This window comes from Glycine soja, chromosome 3 (assembly GCF_004193775.1).
Source record: "Glycine soja cultivar W05 chromosome 3, ASM419377v2, whole genome shotgun sequence".
Taxonomy (NCBI): domain Eukaryota; kingdom Viridiplantae; phylum Streptophyta; class Magnoliopsida; order Fabales; family Fabaceae; genus Glycine; species Glycine soja.
Window position 1 is genome coordinate 33,783,805 of NC_041004.1, and position 16,759 is coordinate 33,800,563.

Consider the following 16,759-nt stretch of genomic DNA (forward strand, 5'->3'; position numbering starts at 1 on the left):
CTTCCCTCCCCTGCATTCTCGTGATTGAGGGTTCGCGCTTTTTGTCAGGTTGGTGGTTTCATTCCATTCGTTTGCATTGATTTGGTGGTTTGATTTGGGGTTTTATATGTTCGAGGGGTTTCATCTGCATTGTCTTCGCGCTTCGTAGGGAGGTTTATGATCCTTTATTATTTTCGTTTATGATGCTCTGTTTTTATAGATGACAATGTTTTTGGTTTTTGATTGTGTCTTCGCGCTTTTTGACAATGTCAATGTCTTCGCGCTTTTTGAGGTAGGTTTTTTTATTTCCTAATATCTGACCATGTTTGCGGTTTCTGATTGTGTAGAATGAATGACAATATAACTTTAGTATTGCACCATGGAGGAAGATTCACTCCACGTGCCAGTGATGGAAAGGTTGAATATATAGGCAGAGAATTTGACGTTTGGGAGGATATATCTGCAGATTGCCTGAATGCATTTATCTTATATGATCTGGTGAAAGCTTGTAAGAAGTATAGTAATATAAGAGAATGTTTTTGGTTGATTGATAAGGACTTAGATTTTAATCATGGGTTAAGGAGTTGTACAACTGATGGAGATATATTACACTTAGTTAGGGATGCTTTTGAAAATGAGAATGAGATAAATGTTTATTTTCATCATGAAGTAGATCCAATTTTAGAAGAAGTCCCACAGATGTTGTACTTGGAATGTGATCCAATTCGAAAAGCTGTTGAGAATGAGGATGATTTAGATGATGTACCTGTTGCTGGCCATGAGGAAGGTTAGTTTTAATTCATCTGTACTTGGTCCGACATGGTTACCATAATTAATTAATATGATTAATTTTTACTTTATCACCATTGATGCAGATGTTGGTGCTGGAGAGCAGAGAGATGCTGGTGAGCAGATGGATGCTGGTAAGCAGAGGGATGGTGGTGAGCAGAGGGATACTGATGCTGGTGAGCAAAGAGATGGTAGTGAGCAGAGGGATACTGATGCTGGTGAGCAAAGAGATGGTAGTGAGCAGAGGGATGCTGAAGTTGGTGAGGAGAGAGATGCTGATGGTGAAGAGAGAGATGTTGCTGATAGTGAGGAGGAAAAGGAAGTTGACAGTGATGAGACAGATGCTGAGTGGTTTATAAATTTCTCTTGTATGTTGAATGAAGTTGAAGCTGAAGTTGAGACAGATGGTTATCATTCAGAGGAGCTTAATATCCCCATTAGTAGTGATGATGAAGATGAGGATGTTGAAGTTTATCCTCAATATAGTCAAAGTAGTGGAGTTGGTGAACAGGAGTTGGAATTAGGGATGGAGTTTGGTACTCTAGATGAATTTAAATCTGCCTTGAGGGAGTATAGCATATTGATGGGCAGGGAGTTCAAGTGGAAGAAGAATGATAAACAGAGGGCTAGAGCAAAATGCAAGAAGGCATTTTGTGATTGGGAAATCTACTGTGCAAAGAATGAAGTTAGAAACTCTTTTCAGATAAAGACATTTAAGCATAACCATAATTGCTGCAGAGAAGTGAACAACAAACAAGCAAATAGACAGTGGGTGGTCAGTAAACTTGAGGGTAAACTCAGAATGCATCCAACCCTTAAATGTGTTGAAGCTTTGGAATATTTCAAGCAAGAGTTTGGAGTGCACATTGAAGTTACAAAGATGTGGAGAGCCATGAAAGAAGCAAAGCAATTAGTGGAAGGGAATGAGAGGAAACAATATGCCAAAGTATTTGATTATGCACATGAATTGTTGAGGAGCAATCCTGGATCAACAGTTAAGATCAACACAGTGCCAAGTCCAGAAGGTCCACCACAATTTCAGAGGCTATATATTTGTCTTGCTGGCTGTAAGAAGGGGTTTGTTGCTGGATGTAGACCATTCATAGGTCTAGATGGATGTTTCCTAAAGAGTGCATTTGGAGGAAACTTGCTCTCTGCTGTTGGGCTTGATGGCAATAACCACATCTATGTTATTGCTTATGCTGTTGTGGACATTGAGAACAAAGACAATTGGAAATGGTTTTTAACTTTGTTGCATGAAGATCTTGGGGATTACATACAGAATGGGTGGAATTTCATGTCAGACATGCAAAAGGTATGACATGGTGTGATTTGCAATTGTTATCATAAGTTAGGTATTTAATTGAAGTTAATGACATAAGTTAGGGACTAGTCCATAAGTATTTACTACTTTGCTGCAATTTTTCAGGGACTTATTCCAGCTTTACAGGAAGTCATGCCTGGTGCACCTCATAGATTTTGTGTCTTGCATCTTTGGAAAAATTTTACAAAGCAATGGAAAAGCAAGGAACTTAAAGGAATTGTGTGGCAATGTGCAAAATCCACTACTGTTGCTGAGTTTGAAGGCCATATGGCCCATTTGAAGACAATCAACTGCCAGGCTTGGGAGTATTTGAATAAATGGCCCAAACAAGCATGGACAAAAGCCCACTTCAGTATAATACCCAAGGTGGACAATATATGCAATAGCACTTGTGAGGTATTCAATTCCAGAATTCTGCAGTATAGATGCAAGCCTATTATCACAATGCTTGAAGAAATTAGAAGTTATATCATGAGAACCATGGCTGCCCGCAAGGTTAAACTTTCTGGAAAACCTGGACCATTATGTCCAGTGCAGTATAAAAGACTAGAAAAAGAATTCCATTTTGCTAATCAATGGACTCCCATTTGGTGTGGTGATAACATGGGCCTGAGATATGAGGTCCACATGTGGGGGAATAAGGTTGAGGTCAATTTAGGTGAATGGACATGCACTTGTGGAGTATGGCAACTAACAGGTTGTGTTCTTTATAGTTTTTTTTTTCATTCCTAACCTACATGTGTGCTGATTTTACAACTTTGATGTAGGGATGCCATGCCGACATGCCATTGCAACAATAACTCACAAAGGAGGGAAGCCTGAGGACATGTGTCATGAGTGGCTGTCAATAGAAGCTTATAATAAGACATACCAGCATTTTATTGAACCAGTCCAAGGACCACAATATTGGGCCCAGACACAGTATACACACCCTGTTCCACCACATAAAAGGGTCCAAAGAGGAAGGCCAAAGAAAAATAGAAGGAGATCTGTAGATGAGGACAATGTCACAGGACATAAGCTAAAGAGGAAATTGGCTGAGTTTACATGTGGAAGGTGTGGCCAAACCAATCATAACATTAGAAGCTATAAAAATATTGGAGTTCCTGTTAGGCCAAAGAAATATGTTGCACCATCAACTTCAAATGAGGATGACCACCTATTATCTCAAGATGAACAAGCTTTGAATGAGGCTGAAGAAGCTGCTGCTCATGTTCAACAAGATCCGGTGGAGATTAATTTATCTCAGCCTCATTTGTCACAAGATAGTGACATGGAGTTTATGGTAAATATTTGTCACAACAAAGTAGTTTTATCTCAACCTAATTTGTTGCAGCACTCCATTTTTATATATTACAATTATTCATGTTTGGCATTTACATGTGGGTCCCTGCAACTATTGTTCCACCAATAGCAAGGAATAAGCTAACCATAACAAGAGCCAAACAAAGGAAGGTTGCTAATAAAGATGATGCAGAAAACTGAAGAAGCATTTTTTGTTGCATTTTGAAGGTTGCTGAAGGTTGCTGAAGACCCATTTTTTGTTGCGCATTTTGAAGGTTGCTGAGTTTGAAGGTTGCTGATGAAGAAAACTGAAGAAGCATTTTTTGTTGCATTTTGATATTAGGATGTGTAGTTGTATATTTTGAAAGCTTCACTGGCATGTGAAATGATGTAAACATTATGGCCTACTGAACAATTGCTTCTAACTACCATGCTTTGGGATGTCAAATATTATGTGAAATTGATCTAAAGTCATGTTTCTTCTCTTTATTTTATAAATTATACACTGTGTTGGATTTGGAGTTGGAGTAGTACAATCCATCCCAACATACATTATGAGCTGCTTCTTATTACCTAATTCTCTTTCTTTTATTAAATTATATTTAATAAACTGCAAATTTCAGCAACAAATTTCACCAACAAATTATATTTAATTGAAATGGATAATTGACAGTAGCAACAAAAGCTGCTATTACACTACAAAAGCTACTTCCTATTACAAATTCTTCAGCAAAACAACAATTGACAGTAGCAACAAAAGCTGCTATTACACTACAAAAGCTACTTCCTACTACAAATTCTTCAGCAAAACAACAATTACAATATCAAAAGCTGCTATTACACATTTTACCTAAAATACATTCCCCCTAAAACTAACATTACAATTAAAAATGAAAAACCTAAAAACACAATGTTTGTTAAATTTCTCATTTTCTTCTGCAAAGCTTCAATTTGTAGCCTCAAATCAACCACTACCATTGTTTCTCTTGAGACAAAAGACGAATTAGAAAGTTGGTTTTCTTCTTCAACCCATTGAAAAAATTGACAGTTATCTGGGTCTGTTTGGGGTAATGCACAAGTATAGAATAACCTTCCTGGGTTCCTCCTTGTTCTTGTAGTTCGAATAGTTGCACGTCTTCCATGGTGGCATTGCCGAATGAAACTACCAGAAAATGCACAACAACTGCCACTTGCAGACATGGATAAATCAAGTGAACAAGCAGCAGCGACTGAGCCTCAGAGTAGAAGAAGAAGAAGCAACTCAGTGTGGGAAGAAGAAGAAGAAGCAACTCAGCGTGGGAAGAAGAAGAAGAAGAAGAAGCAACCAGCAGCTTCATAAACCCTAATTTTTTTGGGGAAGAAGAAGCAACCTTGCATGTGAGAGAGAATTTATAGATGCAGACCTCAGTGCCACGTTGGACAATCTACGTGGCACTGAATTGCCACCTATACACCTCACTAACGCCGTCACCTGAGAATTTAACGACAGGGACTATTTTGCAAAACTTATGTAAAGTTAGGGACTATTATGAATTAAAATTTAAGTCAGGGACTAATATGCAAAGTGGTTACAATCTCAGGGACTAAATTGCCTATTCACTCATTAAAAAACACAAAATTTACCTGAAGTAGCGTCAAGTACCCCGCAAGCTGTCGGGTGGTGGTCCTACAAGCCTCATCTAACTGGTCATACATATGAACCAGCGCGGCAACTCCCCAAGCGTAACCACCACTCTGAGCGAGGTCCCGAAAAGCGTCAAGGTGAACCACATGCACGTATGTTGCACTCTTATTAGCAAAAAAAGTGCAACCGACAAGGTGCAGCAGATAAGTGAGAGCTGTGACAATCCACTGCCGGGCCTGACATCTCGTCTCATAAATGTCTCGAACTCATCCTAGTCGTACATATGCCCCACGTGTGAGTGTTGTCTCGGCTCTGGCCTCCTCGACAGACACCTCGAGCAACTCTGTCAGCAAAAATATGGCCTCCTCCGTAGAAAGAGCTTGGAAACTGTGCAAGGCGCCAGTGATGGGCAAATGAAGGAGTGACGACACATCATCCAATGTGATCATCAGCTTTCCTACAGGAAGGTGGAAGGTGCTAGTCTCACCGTGCCATCTCTCCACGAATGCGGATATCAGTCCAGGATCGCCAGTAATAACTGAACAATCGATCAGTGGACTTAATCCTGTGGCAGCCACCAGGCCTTCAATCTCAAGCACTGGCCTCCCAATCAGTGCCACCTTCCTCCCATGTGACACTAACTTCAAATCAGGACGTTCCTGATTTGAAGTACAAATTATACAATTATTAAAATAAATTAATGACAAACAAATAAATCAACAATGATAAATAATTAACAAATTAAAATACCTGTCCACTCCAAACAGCATGTGCAACATGCTCGGCAAATGATGTGAGCACTGAAGGGTCACGTGGCCCACCAGGGAATCCCTCAGCAGCATCATCAGCATCTGACCCCTCACCACCGTCAGCACCCTGTATGTCCGCACGCATCTCAGGTGCCTCCGCAGCCAGCTCAGGGACATCGTCAGTCATGTCAGCAACATCCTCAGCCATATCATGTCCCTCAGCAGTCATCTGATGAGCCCGTAGCCTACGGGCTGAGGCAGTAGGCCTATGCCTCTCGGGAACATCAGCAGCATCCTGGTCATCAGGTCTATCTCTGCCTACAAGTCTACCTATGGCACGACCTAAACCTCGTGTTCTAGCCATGATCTGCAAATCATGTCGAACACGTATTTTTTTCGGTCAAAATATACGCAACTTTCTTTATAAAAATAAAACAAGTTTATTTATAAACAAATAAAACTAATTTAAATCAAATTATTTGAAAACATACACAACATAATTTTTTTAAAAAAATAAAACAACTTCATTTATAAAAAAAACACAACTAATGTAAAAAAATTAATTAGTAAACATCCACAACTTAGTTTTAAAAAAAACAACTTCATTTATAAAAAAACACAACTAATGTAAAAATAATTAATTAGTAAACATCCACAACTTAATTTAAAAGAAATAAATAACTTCATTTAAAAAAAACACAACTAATGTAAAATTAATTAATTCAAAAATATCCGCAACTTAATTTTAAAAAAAAAATAAACAACTTCATTTATAAAAAAAGCACAACTAATGTAAAAACAATTAATTAGTAAACATCCACAACTTTTTTTAAAAAAAAAAATACTTCATTTATAATAAAATATAATTTATATCATTTATAAAAAAAATTAGTATTTTTAAAAAATTTCCAAAACACTCACAACTTTATTTATAAAAATAAACAACTTCATTTATAAACAACAAACACTAATTTTAAAAAAAAAACAATAAACACAAACAAACACAACTACTTTTATAAAAAAAAATAATTTACAAATTAATATTTAGTAAAAATACATAATTTAAATTAATAAAAAAAACATGACATCAAAAACCTAAACCTCATTTTTCATAAAATCTCAAAAACAAAATAACCAAAAAAAAAATATAATAATTCATTTTTAAAAAAAAACAAAACAATTTTTGTTTTAAAAAAAAAAAACTGACTTTTCGAAAGAAGTGGTTCTTCCGGAATTGTTCCGGAAGAACCACTTCTTCTGGAAGGTTCTTCTGGAAATTTGAAAGGTCATCTGGAATAATCCTTCTTCCGGAATTCTTCCGGAAGAACTACTCCTTCCGGAAAGTATCCGGAAGAGGTGTTCCGGGAGACTTCCAGAAGACGTTTGGTTACTTCCAGAAGAACACTTCTTCCGGAAACTTTCCGGAACAGGTTCTTCCGGAACTTCCGGAAGAACCCCTAACGGGTCTTTCGGAAGCCTCCGCCGTGAGCCATTTTATCCATTTTTTCCGGCGTACTCTCGTCTTCTACCCTCTCGTCTTCTACCCTAAGGTTACTATCCTAAGGTAATTATCGTAAGGTTCCATTGCTACAACAATGCTGCATATTACAAGCAAAGGGTAGGGAGACTAACCTGTTCGCGGAGAAGAAGACAACCTTGGGCGCGCCTCGCGGAGAAGCAGGTTCACGGAAGAGAAGAAGAAGTTGTTCGAAGAAAGTGTTTCTTCCGGGAGGTAATTCACGCTTTTTATAATTTTATCTTAAAGGGTAAAATGACCCATTCATAAAAATTGCTGGGTGCACCAACAATATTGTTGGGTGCACCTAGCATTTCCCATTGATGTTTTCCAACTACTCCTTCCCCAGTCCATTGAACAATGCGTCCATAGGCTAAATCAATGTAAGGGTCATGAGAGGGACGGAGGCAAACTTGGACAAGAGAGGAACCTATTATAAAAAATACAATATATATGTGAAGCATTCTTGATTTTTTTTTCTATCGATGGTTTTGTATATGAGACACTAATTACTTAGAGTTTTATCCCAAACTTTTATTTCTTTATCATTAATTACTTGGCTTCTTCAAAAAAATTTACTTGAGTAGTCTATTGACCCGTTCAATCCATAAAGCCTACATTTTAAATGAATCAAACAAGTTAGACCCATGAAATAAATAGATTTCTTTTAAGTTTATATTTGACTTGCTAAATTCATAAATAAACGGATCAATCCACATATCAAAATAATGATTTAAAAAATAAAAAAAATGTATAAAATTAAAAAAAATCCGTTCATTTTATAAACTAAAATCTATCATATTAAAATATACCATTTATAATGATATTCAACACTAAATATTAAAGTGTTAAGACTTAAAATTTACTAACATTTATAAATGTCTTAACAATACTAGTTACAAGATAACTTGGGAGTTCCCGGATAAAGCCCACTAAATTTATGAGTTTAACCACCTAACTCAACAACTCAATACAATTATGTAGACTTTAAAAAAGATATCCATTATCCAAAAAATTTATAAGTTTAACATACTGATAAAAAATCTAGATCCATATATCAACTCCTAGCCTTATTGCAAACAAGCACAATAATCACGTTGCATTTTGTAAAACCTTGTGCAAAAGTTATTGATATCCAGAAAATTTTCAAATAGATCGATAAAAAAATACATACACAAAACAAAATTGGAGAACATATATATACTGAAGTGCACAATAGTTATACATTATCATTCTTCATAAATTATCATATATAAGAATAATTTAACTTTTATAATAATTATTTTGAAAATTAAATCCAACTATTAATTGACCGAATAAAGATATATATACTAATAGTATGTAATCATTAAATTCAATAAATTTTAGCGGGAAAAGAAATCTAGAATTTATTCAAATAATTCTTAAATCACACAACTGTAAAATAAGATTTCAATGACATAAGATTAACTTTAAATTCTAATACCTTGGATGGGAAGAAGATGCTACCAAACATGAGGTGGGACAAGTCCTTGATTTAGGACCCTAAAAATAGTAGTTTACTATGACTATTTTTTTATTTCTATTTTTTCGTGATACTATCCTTCAATTAATAGATTGTCTCATTAATATATTAATTCTCGTCAAATTTAAAATCAATTATCCATTAATTTTAATTAAATAAATTATCTCTTAATATATTATTTTTTACCAAATATAAAATCAATTAGTCATTATTTTTAATTAATAAATTGTCTCTTCGTGTATAATTATATCATTCTCACTAAATTTTGCCTATGTTCTTGAATTAATTAATAAGGCCCCATTTCAAAAGTTACTCTAAGCCTAAAAATATATTGTGCCAGTCAAGAGAGAAAAGAGGTGGGAACGATTTGAAGAACAATGAAGACCGGCTGTGAAGAATAAGGTTATAGGTTTTTTTAATAAAAAAAAAAGTATTTAGGCAATAAAAATATTAAAACCGAAATCTAATAACTTGGGAACTGCTTGGACATCTAACATTTTTGTTAGTACAGCCATCAGTTTTTCAAAATATCAAAAATGTTCTTATGGGTATTTTCGGTTATAAATAATAGAGTAGGTTTTTCATTTTTGCAGTGCCTTTTTTTTCGTAAAACCGTACTCTCTTAATGTAATTTGTTTCCGTTAGCGTCCTTTTTTAAGTATTTGTTGTCTCTGGTAGTGTACATGCGTTGCTTACGAACATACAGTGAAGTTCAGTGGTTTTTCATCGCCGGAGAAGAAGAGGTGCATATTTTTTTCAAAACATACGAATTGACAATCCGTATGGTTCATACAGACTGTTAATTCATATGAACCATACAGATTGTTAATCCGTATGTTTTGAATTTTTTTAAAAAATTATAATTTATTTAATTTTTTTAAAAAAAATTATAATTTATTTAGAATGTTTTTAAAAAATTGTAATTTAGTTAGAATTTTTTTATATATTTAATTTATTTACAAAATTTGATAATTAAATAAATTTAATATTTAACTGAATGTTATATTTAGATGTTTATTACAGTAATTAATAATGAAATAAATTTTGTATTTAATTGAATGATGTATTTAGATGTTTATTACCGTAATTGAAAATTAAACAAATTTGGTATTTAATCGAATGATGTATTTCGATGTTTATATATGTAAACAAATACATTATTAGATCAAAATTAACTGTAATAAGGTCAAAAAATACATTAGTAGATTTATGTTAATAATGTATTTTTTTACATATGTAAATTTTTATTAAACTTATGATTTTTATTTACAATTTATATATGTAAATAAATTAATTATTAGATAAAAATTAATTGTCACAAAATTTATTATGTAAATTTACATGTGCATTAAATATACATTATAAATTTTAGTGTTACATACAGCAATATTAATTATTATATAACATAATTAATCTATTAGTTCAGTTGGTCAGAGCGATGCGCTAATAATACGAAAGTCACAAATTCGCTTCCTGTTTAGATCATTAATTTTAAATTAATTTGTAAAAGATATTTTAAATTGACAATCCGTAGGCTTACGGATTGCATATCCTATCAATTTTAGGGAAAAGGTAAAACCGAAATTTCACATGCTATGTTGGTGTTCCAGCAAAAATGATAGATGTTCAAAGCAATTTCCTAATAACTTTTGTACTTGAATTTTTAAAGCCCAATAATTTAGAGTGAATTGAGATCCAACTGACTCAAGGGATGTGCCTTCCTAGCCAACAAATAGGAGTGAGAATAGGCCAGGTCGGCCTACAGGGGCCTACGACCTGGCCTACATAAAGTCTGGCATGAACTGACCTATTTAATTAAAAGATTAGGCTCGAGCTTTTTTAAAAGCCTATTAAATTAAATATACCAGGCTTAGGGTTATTAAAAAACCTTATAAAAGCTGATAGACCGGCCTATATATATGTATATATACTTATATTATTTTTTGGGTACAATTAATTTTATTTTTTTTAAACTACCAAACTTTGATTACACATTACTGCTCCATAACTTCCATTCCTATAATCAAGTAAGACTTTAATTACAATTTAGGTGTGAGTCATGTGCTCCTTTATATTCATCATTATTTTTATTGGTTTTCCTATTTTCCTTTCACTTTCCTATTGCCTTCCTACTCTTGAGCAAAGGAATATTAAAAGATTTAGTGTGAAGAAGGCTTATAAAAAGACTATCAGGCCAGACTAGACTTTTAAAAAGGTCAGGCCGAGCCAAAATAAAAGCCTTTGATAGGCTCTAGACCAGGCTCAAGCCTCAAAAATTCATCGTAGGTTAGGCTCTGACCTTTTAAAGTCAAGTATGGCCTATTCTCACCCCTACCGACAAACTAAAAGTCGTTTTCTCTTCCATTACATTCTAAAAAGTTCACTCTGATATGCAATTTACATTTTGGAACGAGTTTTTCAAAATACAATGAAAAATGTAGGAAGCAATAATAACATAGTACAAACTAGCCCAAAGTATATACAATGGAGCACTGCCAAGCCCAATTGGATTAGAAATTCACACATCTAAATTGCTGCCATTGTTTCTTTTATTCCATAAAAATCAAGGAGTACATCCTTTACATTTTAGAAAAACAAATTCAGATACTCACAAAAAGTAAAGACAAATTCAGATTAGCCTTTTCTTGAATGTGGAATGTAAAGGGAGTGTTACTTAACTTTTATGAGGTGCAGGAAAAAAAAACCCCTAAATTGCTCCTATTCAAATAAAAAAATTTCTCAATCCATAATTAGATGTTCAAACTAAAGATAGATATTTAAATTTAATACGTCTAACATGCAAAATATTGCTTCTGTTACAAACTTTAGTTGCCTAGTAGAGAATGGAGATGGTAGATCAAAGTTGCAACTATGGGCTAATTAAATTTTATTATTTTAATATATGACACTTCATATAAAAGCTTAAACTTTTTTTTGAGATATATAAAAGCTTAAACTATTGCAGGAATATTTTTCTTTTTGTTTTTTTTACAATATTAAAGGAGTACTTGAAAAGGAATTTTTAACGCAACATTTAACGTATTGTGATCTACTTATCATTTTTGTTTTTACTAGATTCACCAAGGGGCACAGTTAAGCCAACCAAACACTGGTATTCTTGAAAGTAAAATCTTAGATATAATTGTTTAGGTGTTTTTGGAATTGTAATTCTTTTATTAGAATTTAAGTTTTGTTTTGATAATTTGTATTAAATTTTAATGTAAATTTTTATTGCATGAATTATAGAAGTAAAATCTCAATTTCAATTAAAAATAATTTTTTTTAAAAAAAATAAAGAATTGGACCTAAGTTTTTTCTGTATATAGTTGGACCCGTAGAAAATGTGGGAATTAAATCTCAACTATCTCTTTCGAAATGTTTATGCAACCGGATGTAGAACAGTAGAGGTGAGAAAACAGCCTCTGCATGCCAAAATTAACATCAGAGTTGTGTATGTAACATCTTTTCTCTAGCTGCCTAAAGTAAGTTTTGGATTGGCAATAGGCAATTGAAAGATGAGAATTTCCATGAGGATAATTAACGAAAATTTATTTTAGTTTATTGATATTTTATTTGAAAATACTGAGAATTAAGCTAAGGTGGTCACGAGTTGGATTTTCATGGCAATCATCACTAGGCTGTTTTGTTATATCATTGGTAATCTTGGTACGTTTTATTCTTTTGGAGGTTATATATTTTCTTATTGCTCAGTAAAAAAAATTTAAATTATTATTTACGTCTTCTAATTTATTTTTAATGTTCAATTAATTCATTTAATTATTAAATGGTTCAATTGGATTTTCTAATTATTTAAAATGATTCAATTCAATCATTTCGATCAATTAAGTATAAACATGGTTAATAGAAGTCTACTTTGTAGGCTTCTATTAACCATGGTTGTCTACTTTTATAAAAAAAAATTAATTTATCTTTTATATTAATTATTTTTTAAGCTTTCAATTGAATTTTAAGCTTTCAATACCTACCTACATCATGATCTCATGATGTAGGTATTGAAAACTTAAAATTCAACTATCATCAAAGACTTTTTTTTTTTCAATTTTGTTTGTCTACTTTTATAAAAAAAATTTAATTTATCTTTTATATTAATTATTTTTTTACTCAAATACTCTTAGTTTCTTTATAAAAATGTTATCTATTAAAAGATAAATGTATTATCTCTTTTATGAGGATTGGATAAAAAAAAATAATGCAAATTAACTAAGTATATGTGAGAAAGTAAGTAAGTGGAAAAAGAGAGATTATGAGTTTCAACAATTTTAAGGATAAAATAATAAAATTTGTTAACAAATCTAATTCTACTAATTAATTATATTAACCAACTTTCTTAAATGATGTAAATTAATTTAAAAAGTCTAATATTTAAGAACAAAGTTAGTATAAATTAATTTCTTCTCAAAAATGGTAGTATGAACTTAATGAAACATTTAAGATAACTAGCCTATGATCTCATGATGTAGGTATTGAAAGCTTAAAATTCAATTATTTTGTATATTTGTTTCTCTTAAAATGATAGTTGTTTTGTTTCAGTCTCTTTCAAATTTAACACTTGGTAATTGAAACCTAAAGGAGTTTGAATTAAAGCTTCGGTTACGAGAAGTAATATTTGCTATAAACAACTATACCAGATAAAGTATTCAATCAGGACGAGAGAATACTTGATGCTTCCAACTGAGTATCCTCTCGACCATATCTCCACATATTTCATGTCTTGGCCTTCAACATATGCAAATGATGAGTACCATTCGACCATGATTATCACCAATAAACTCACTTAAGGGTATTTACTTGATTAGAAGTACTTAAGTAGGATTAGGAGATGTATCACTTAACTGTTAATTAGAACGTGCAGGCCCATAGACCTCAAACCTAGTAAGGATAATATAAAAAGGGGAGAACTCCCTAGGTAAGGGGATTGATTCTCATTCTTACATATTTACTAAATATCATCAACAGATCTGGGTCGAACCCTCACTTGAGTGTTGGAGTGCCTTTTTCAGGTACCCCCTTTGCTCTAACAAATTCACACACACCGGAGACTTCAACAAGAAACCACCAGAGAAGACCCTTTAGCACAACAAAAGACCCTTTAGAAAAAGGGTAAGTGTACAGTCCATTTGTGACAGAAACATTTTAGTGTCCACCGTGGGACCATGTAAGTTATATCCCGATCCCAAAAGATTATAGCAATAACGACAACTGAAGCGAATACAATAGCAATGGAGCAACCGACTGATCAGAAAAACAGAGAGATTGTTGTAGAGGACTAGACTGACTTCTCTTTGATATTGTAAAGGTTACAAGCTCAGGTCTCAAAAATGCAAAGGCATCGTCGTCACCCTTAATGTACCCAGGAAGCATGATAGGGGGAGGCAAGCGTTTCTCCTTCAGCACAGGGCGCTTCTTGGGCGGAGGTGCAACTCCTATGGAAGTCCCCGCCTCAGCAATAGGATACATCATTGGAGCCACAACATTCTCACCCACCTTTTTTGAATACTAGCTCAAAAATGTCGAAAGGTCACTAGACCCCTTGGTTCTCAAAAGGTCAATTGAACTAGAAAAATCCGACCCCAAAGAGTGAGAGTTAGACGACACTTTAAAAACTTCATCATTGTACCCACGAACCTCAGACCCATTTCCAACCGACTCCCTAGACGTAGAACCTTCAACCAAAACCATTATTATGTACCTAAAAAGGAATTATCTCACGAATACTATTTGGCTCAGAGCAAAGAAATAAATATCAGAGGTAAAAAGTAAAGAGGGGTTCCCCCCTATTTATAAGAGTTAGGCTTTCGAAGAGGCCTAACCAACAACCACTAGCCACCATTCGATCGAAATGGATCTACGGCTAAAATCACGAGATGTTCTAATACCCAACATGGGAAGTTGAGCGGATATGCTGTTACATCCACAATGTAATCATTATATTGTGCCAATCAAGGCACATAACTGTCAAAGGAGTTAATGGTAACCATTCCGACAAAGCATAAAGCCCTTCTTTTTGGTCGAGGTCAAAAAACGACTTAAGGGACTAGTATATCGGATAAAATATTTAGTCAGAACAATAGGATACCTAATGCATCCAACCGAGTATCCTCTCGGCCATATACACATATATTTCGAACAACAAATCTTGGCCTTCAACATATGCAAATGACGAGTATCATTTGACCATAATTATCACCAATAAACGGACCGCTAAAGCGAAATTACTTGATTAGAAGTACTTAAGTAGGAATAGGAAGTGTATTGCTTAATTGGTAAATAGAACATGTGGACCCATAGACCCTAGGTCCAATAAAATTAGTATAAAAAGGGGAGAATCCTAGGTAAGGGGACTTATTTTCATTCTTACATATTCACTAAATATCATCCAAAGTTTTGACCCAAACCCTCACTTAAGTCACCCCTCTCGTAACATTATACGATTGTATATCTAGCTAGCTTGTGAAAAACCTTCCATAGTAGTCTAATAATCTTTAAAAGCGCTTTCCAAAATATTAATTTTGATCTACTTTGAAAAGTTTTTAAACAATTTTAAAGTCCAATTCAATTCTTTTTCTTTTGTTTTGAATTAATACTGAAATATAGATCAATGAAACGACTCCAATTAAAAGACTAAAACAGCAAAAACAGAGCTACTACCAATTTCAAGACTTAGTGCAACTATCTCACAGCATGTTAGTTCAAGATCTAAATTGAATTCCCACAAGTACAAGTAGTCCTAAGCATAAATTTTAGCTGAGATCTCAGAACTTTTAAACCCAACCCTTTTTCTATTTTTGGCCAACCTATTCAACAAATCAACTAGGTTCTTCTTTTTCTTTGATCCTTGTGACTCCAATGGCAACAAACAAGGCTCATGTGAGTTTGTCGCCACCACTCTCATTGGCTCTGACAATGATACGTCAGAGCCAATGAGATGAGGAAAATTCAGCTTAGCTTTGCTGCCATGTATCTTAAAAGCTGCTCTATCATAAGCCAAACCTGCTTCTTCTTCAGTAACATAAGTCCCAAGCCAAACCCTAGCACTGTTTTTGTTCGGGTCCCTTATCTCCGCCGCGAACTTCCCCCACGGCCTTCGCCTCACGCCACGGTAGTGCTTCCATTTGGGTGGCGCGTGAACTTCAGGTGATGCCCTAGGCTGATCCCTTTTGCACTCTGACAATTTCTTTGCATCATTGATGCTCTCCACGCCATTAGAGACCAAGTGTTTGGAACCATGTTTAAGCAGATAGTGTTGAAGAGGTTCCAACGAAGAAAAATCACAAGATGTTGTAGCAGCCATGTTGCTGGACGATGATAATGATATTTGGCGGTGTTTCTTCTTTTGGAATGCCGTACATATTTATACTACTGGGTTTCAGATTTATTTATTCTTCTATTTTATATGTACCTTTTAAAACTGAGTTTAGCTAGAACATGATTTCAATTATTTTAATATTTTCATGTGGGTTGGTTCTTTCGAAACTTCGAGGAATAGTGGAATTAAACCATCAACGGTACCATCCAAACCATGGCTGCTACAATTAATATTTTGTGATTGTCATATATTTAAGTCTATTTTATTTCATAGGGAAATAATATGAGTCCAACAATCGAGGCTGTGTGGGAGACGGGAGACCACTATGTGCAGTCTTTCTTGAATCCACTATCCTGCAAGAAAGAAATTATTGGTAGATTTCGTTGAGTTGATAAGAGTGAAAAGAAAGGAAATAGAGAAAAAAAAAAACATTTGAATTAAATTAAAGGAGAATGAAAGAAAGGTGTGATGCATATAAATTATTTTTTATTTTTTTTCTTTTCTTCCTATTTGAACTCAACTAAATCACCCAAAAAGGAGGCTGCATGGGAAGGATGAAATTGATGAATCATATCAGGGCTGCCTATGATAATAAGAGGGTGAAATTTCGAAGTCCCAAACAGTTTTTCTATCACAAAAGAACACTTTACTCATTTTTAGGTT

The 16,759-nt window shown here is 33.9% G+C and overlaps 2 protein-coding genes across 2 annotated transcripts; one reads left to right on the plus strand and one right to left on the minus strand.

The window, feature by feature from the left end:
* Positions 1-515: 515 nt before the first annotated feature.
* On the plus strand, positions 516-3,506 carry LOC114405178. Its single transcript, XM_028367818.1, has 4 exons — positions 516-766; positions 855-2,083; positions 2,198-2,789; positions 2,860-3,506. The coding sequence occupies exons 1-4, from the start codon at positions 679-681 to the stop codon at positions 3,504-3,506; spliced, it is 2,556 nt and encodes an 851-aa protein (XP_028223619.1). The 5' UTR covers positions 516-678.
* An 11,875-nt stretch (positions 3,507-15,381) lies between these two features.
* LOC114405489 (ethylene-responsive transcription factor 1-like) lies at positions 15,382-16,111 on the minus strand. Its single transcript, XM_028367994.1, has one exon. The coding sequence runs from the start codon at positions 16,079-16,081 to the stop codon at positions 15,518-15,520; it is 564 nt and encodes a 187-aa protein (XP_028223795.1). The 5' UTR covers positions 16,082-16,111; the 3' UTR covers positions 15,382-15,517.
* Between the last annotated feature and the right edge of the window lie 648 nt (positions 16,112-16,759).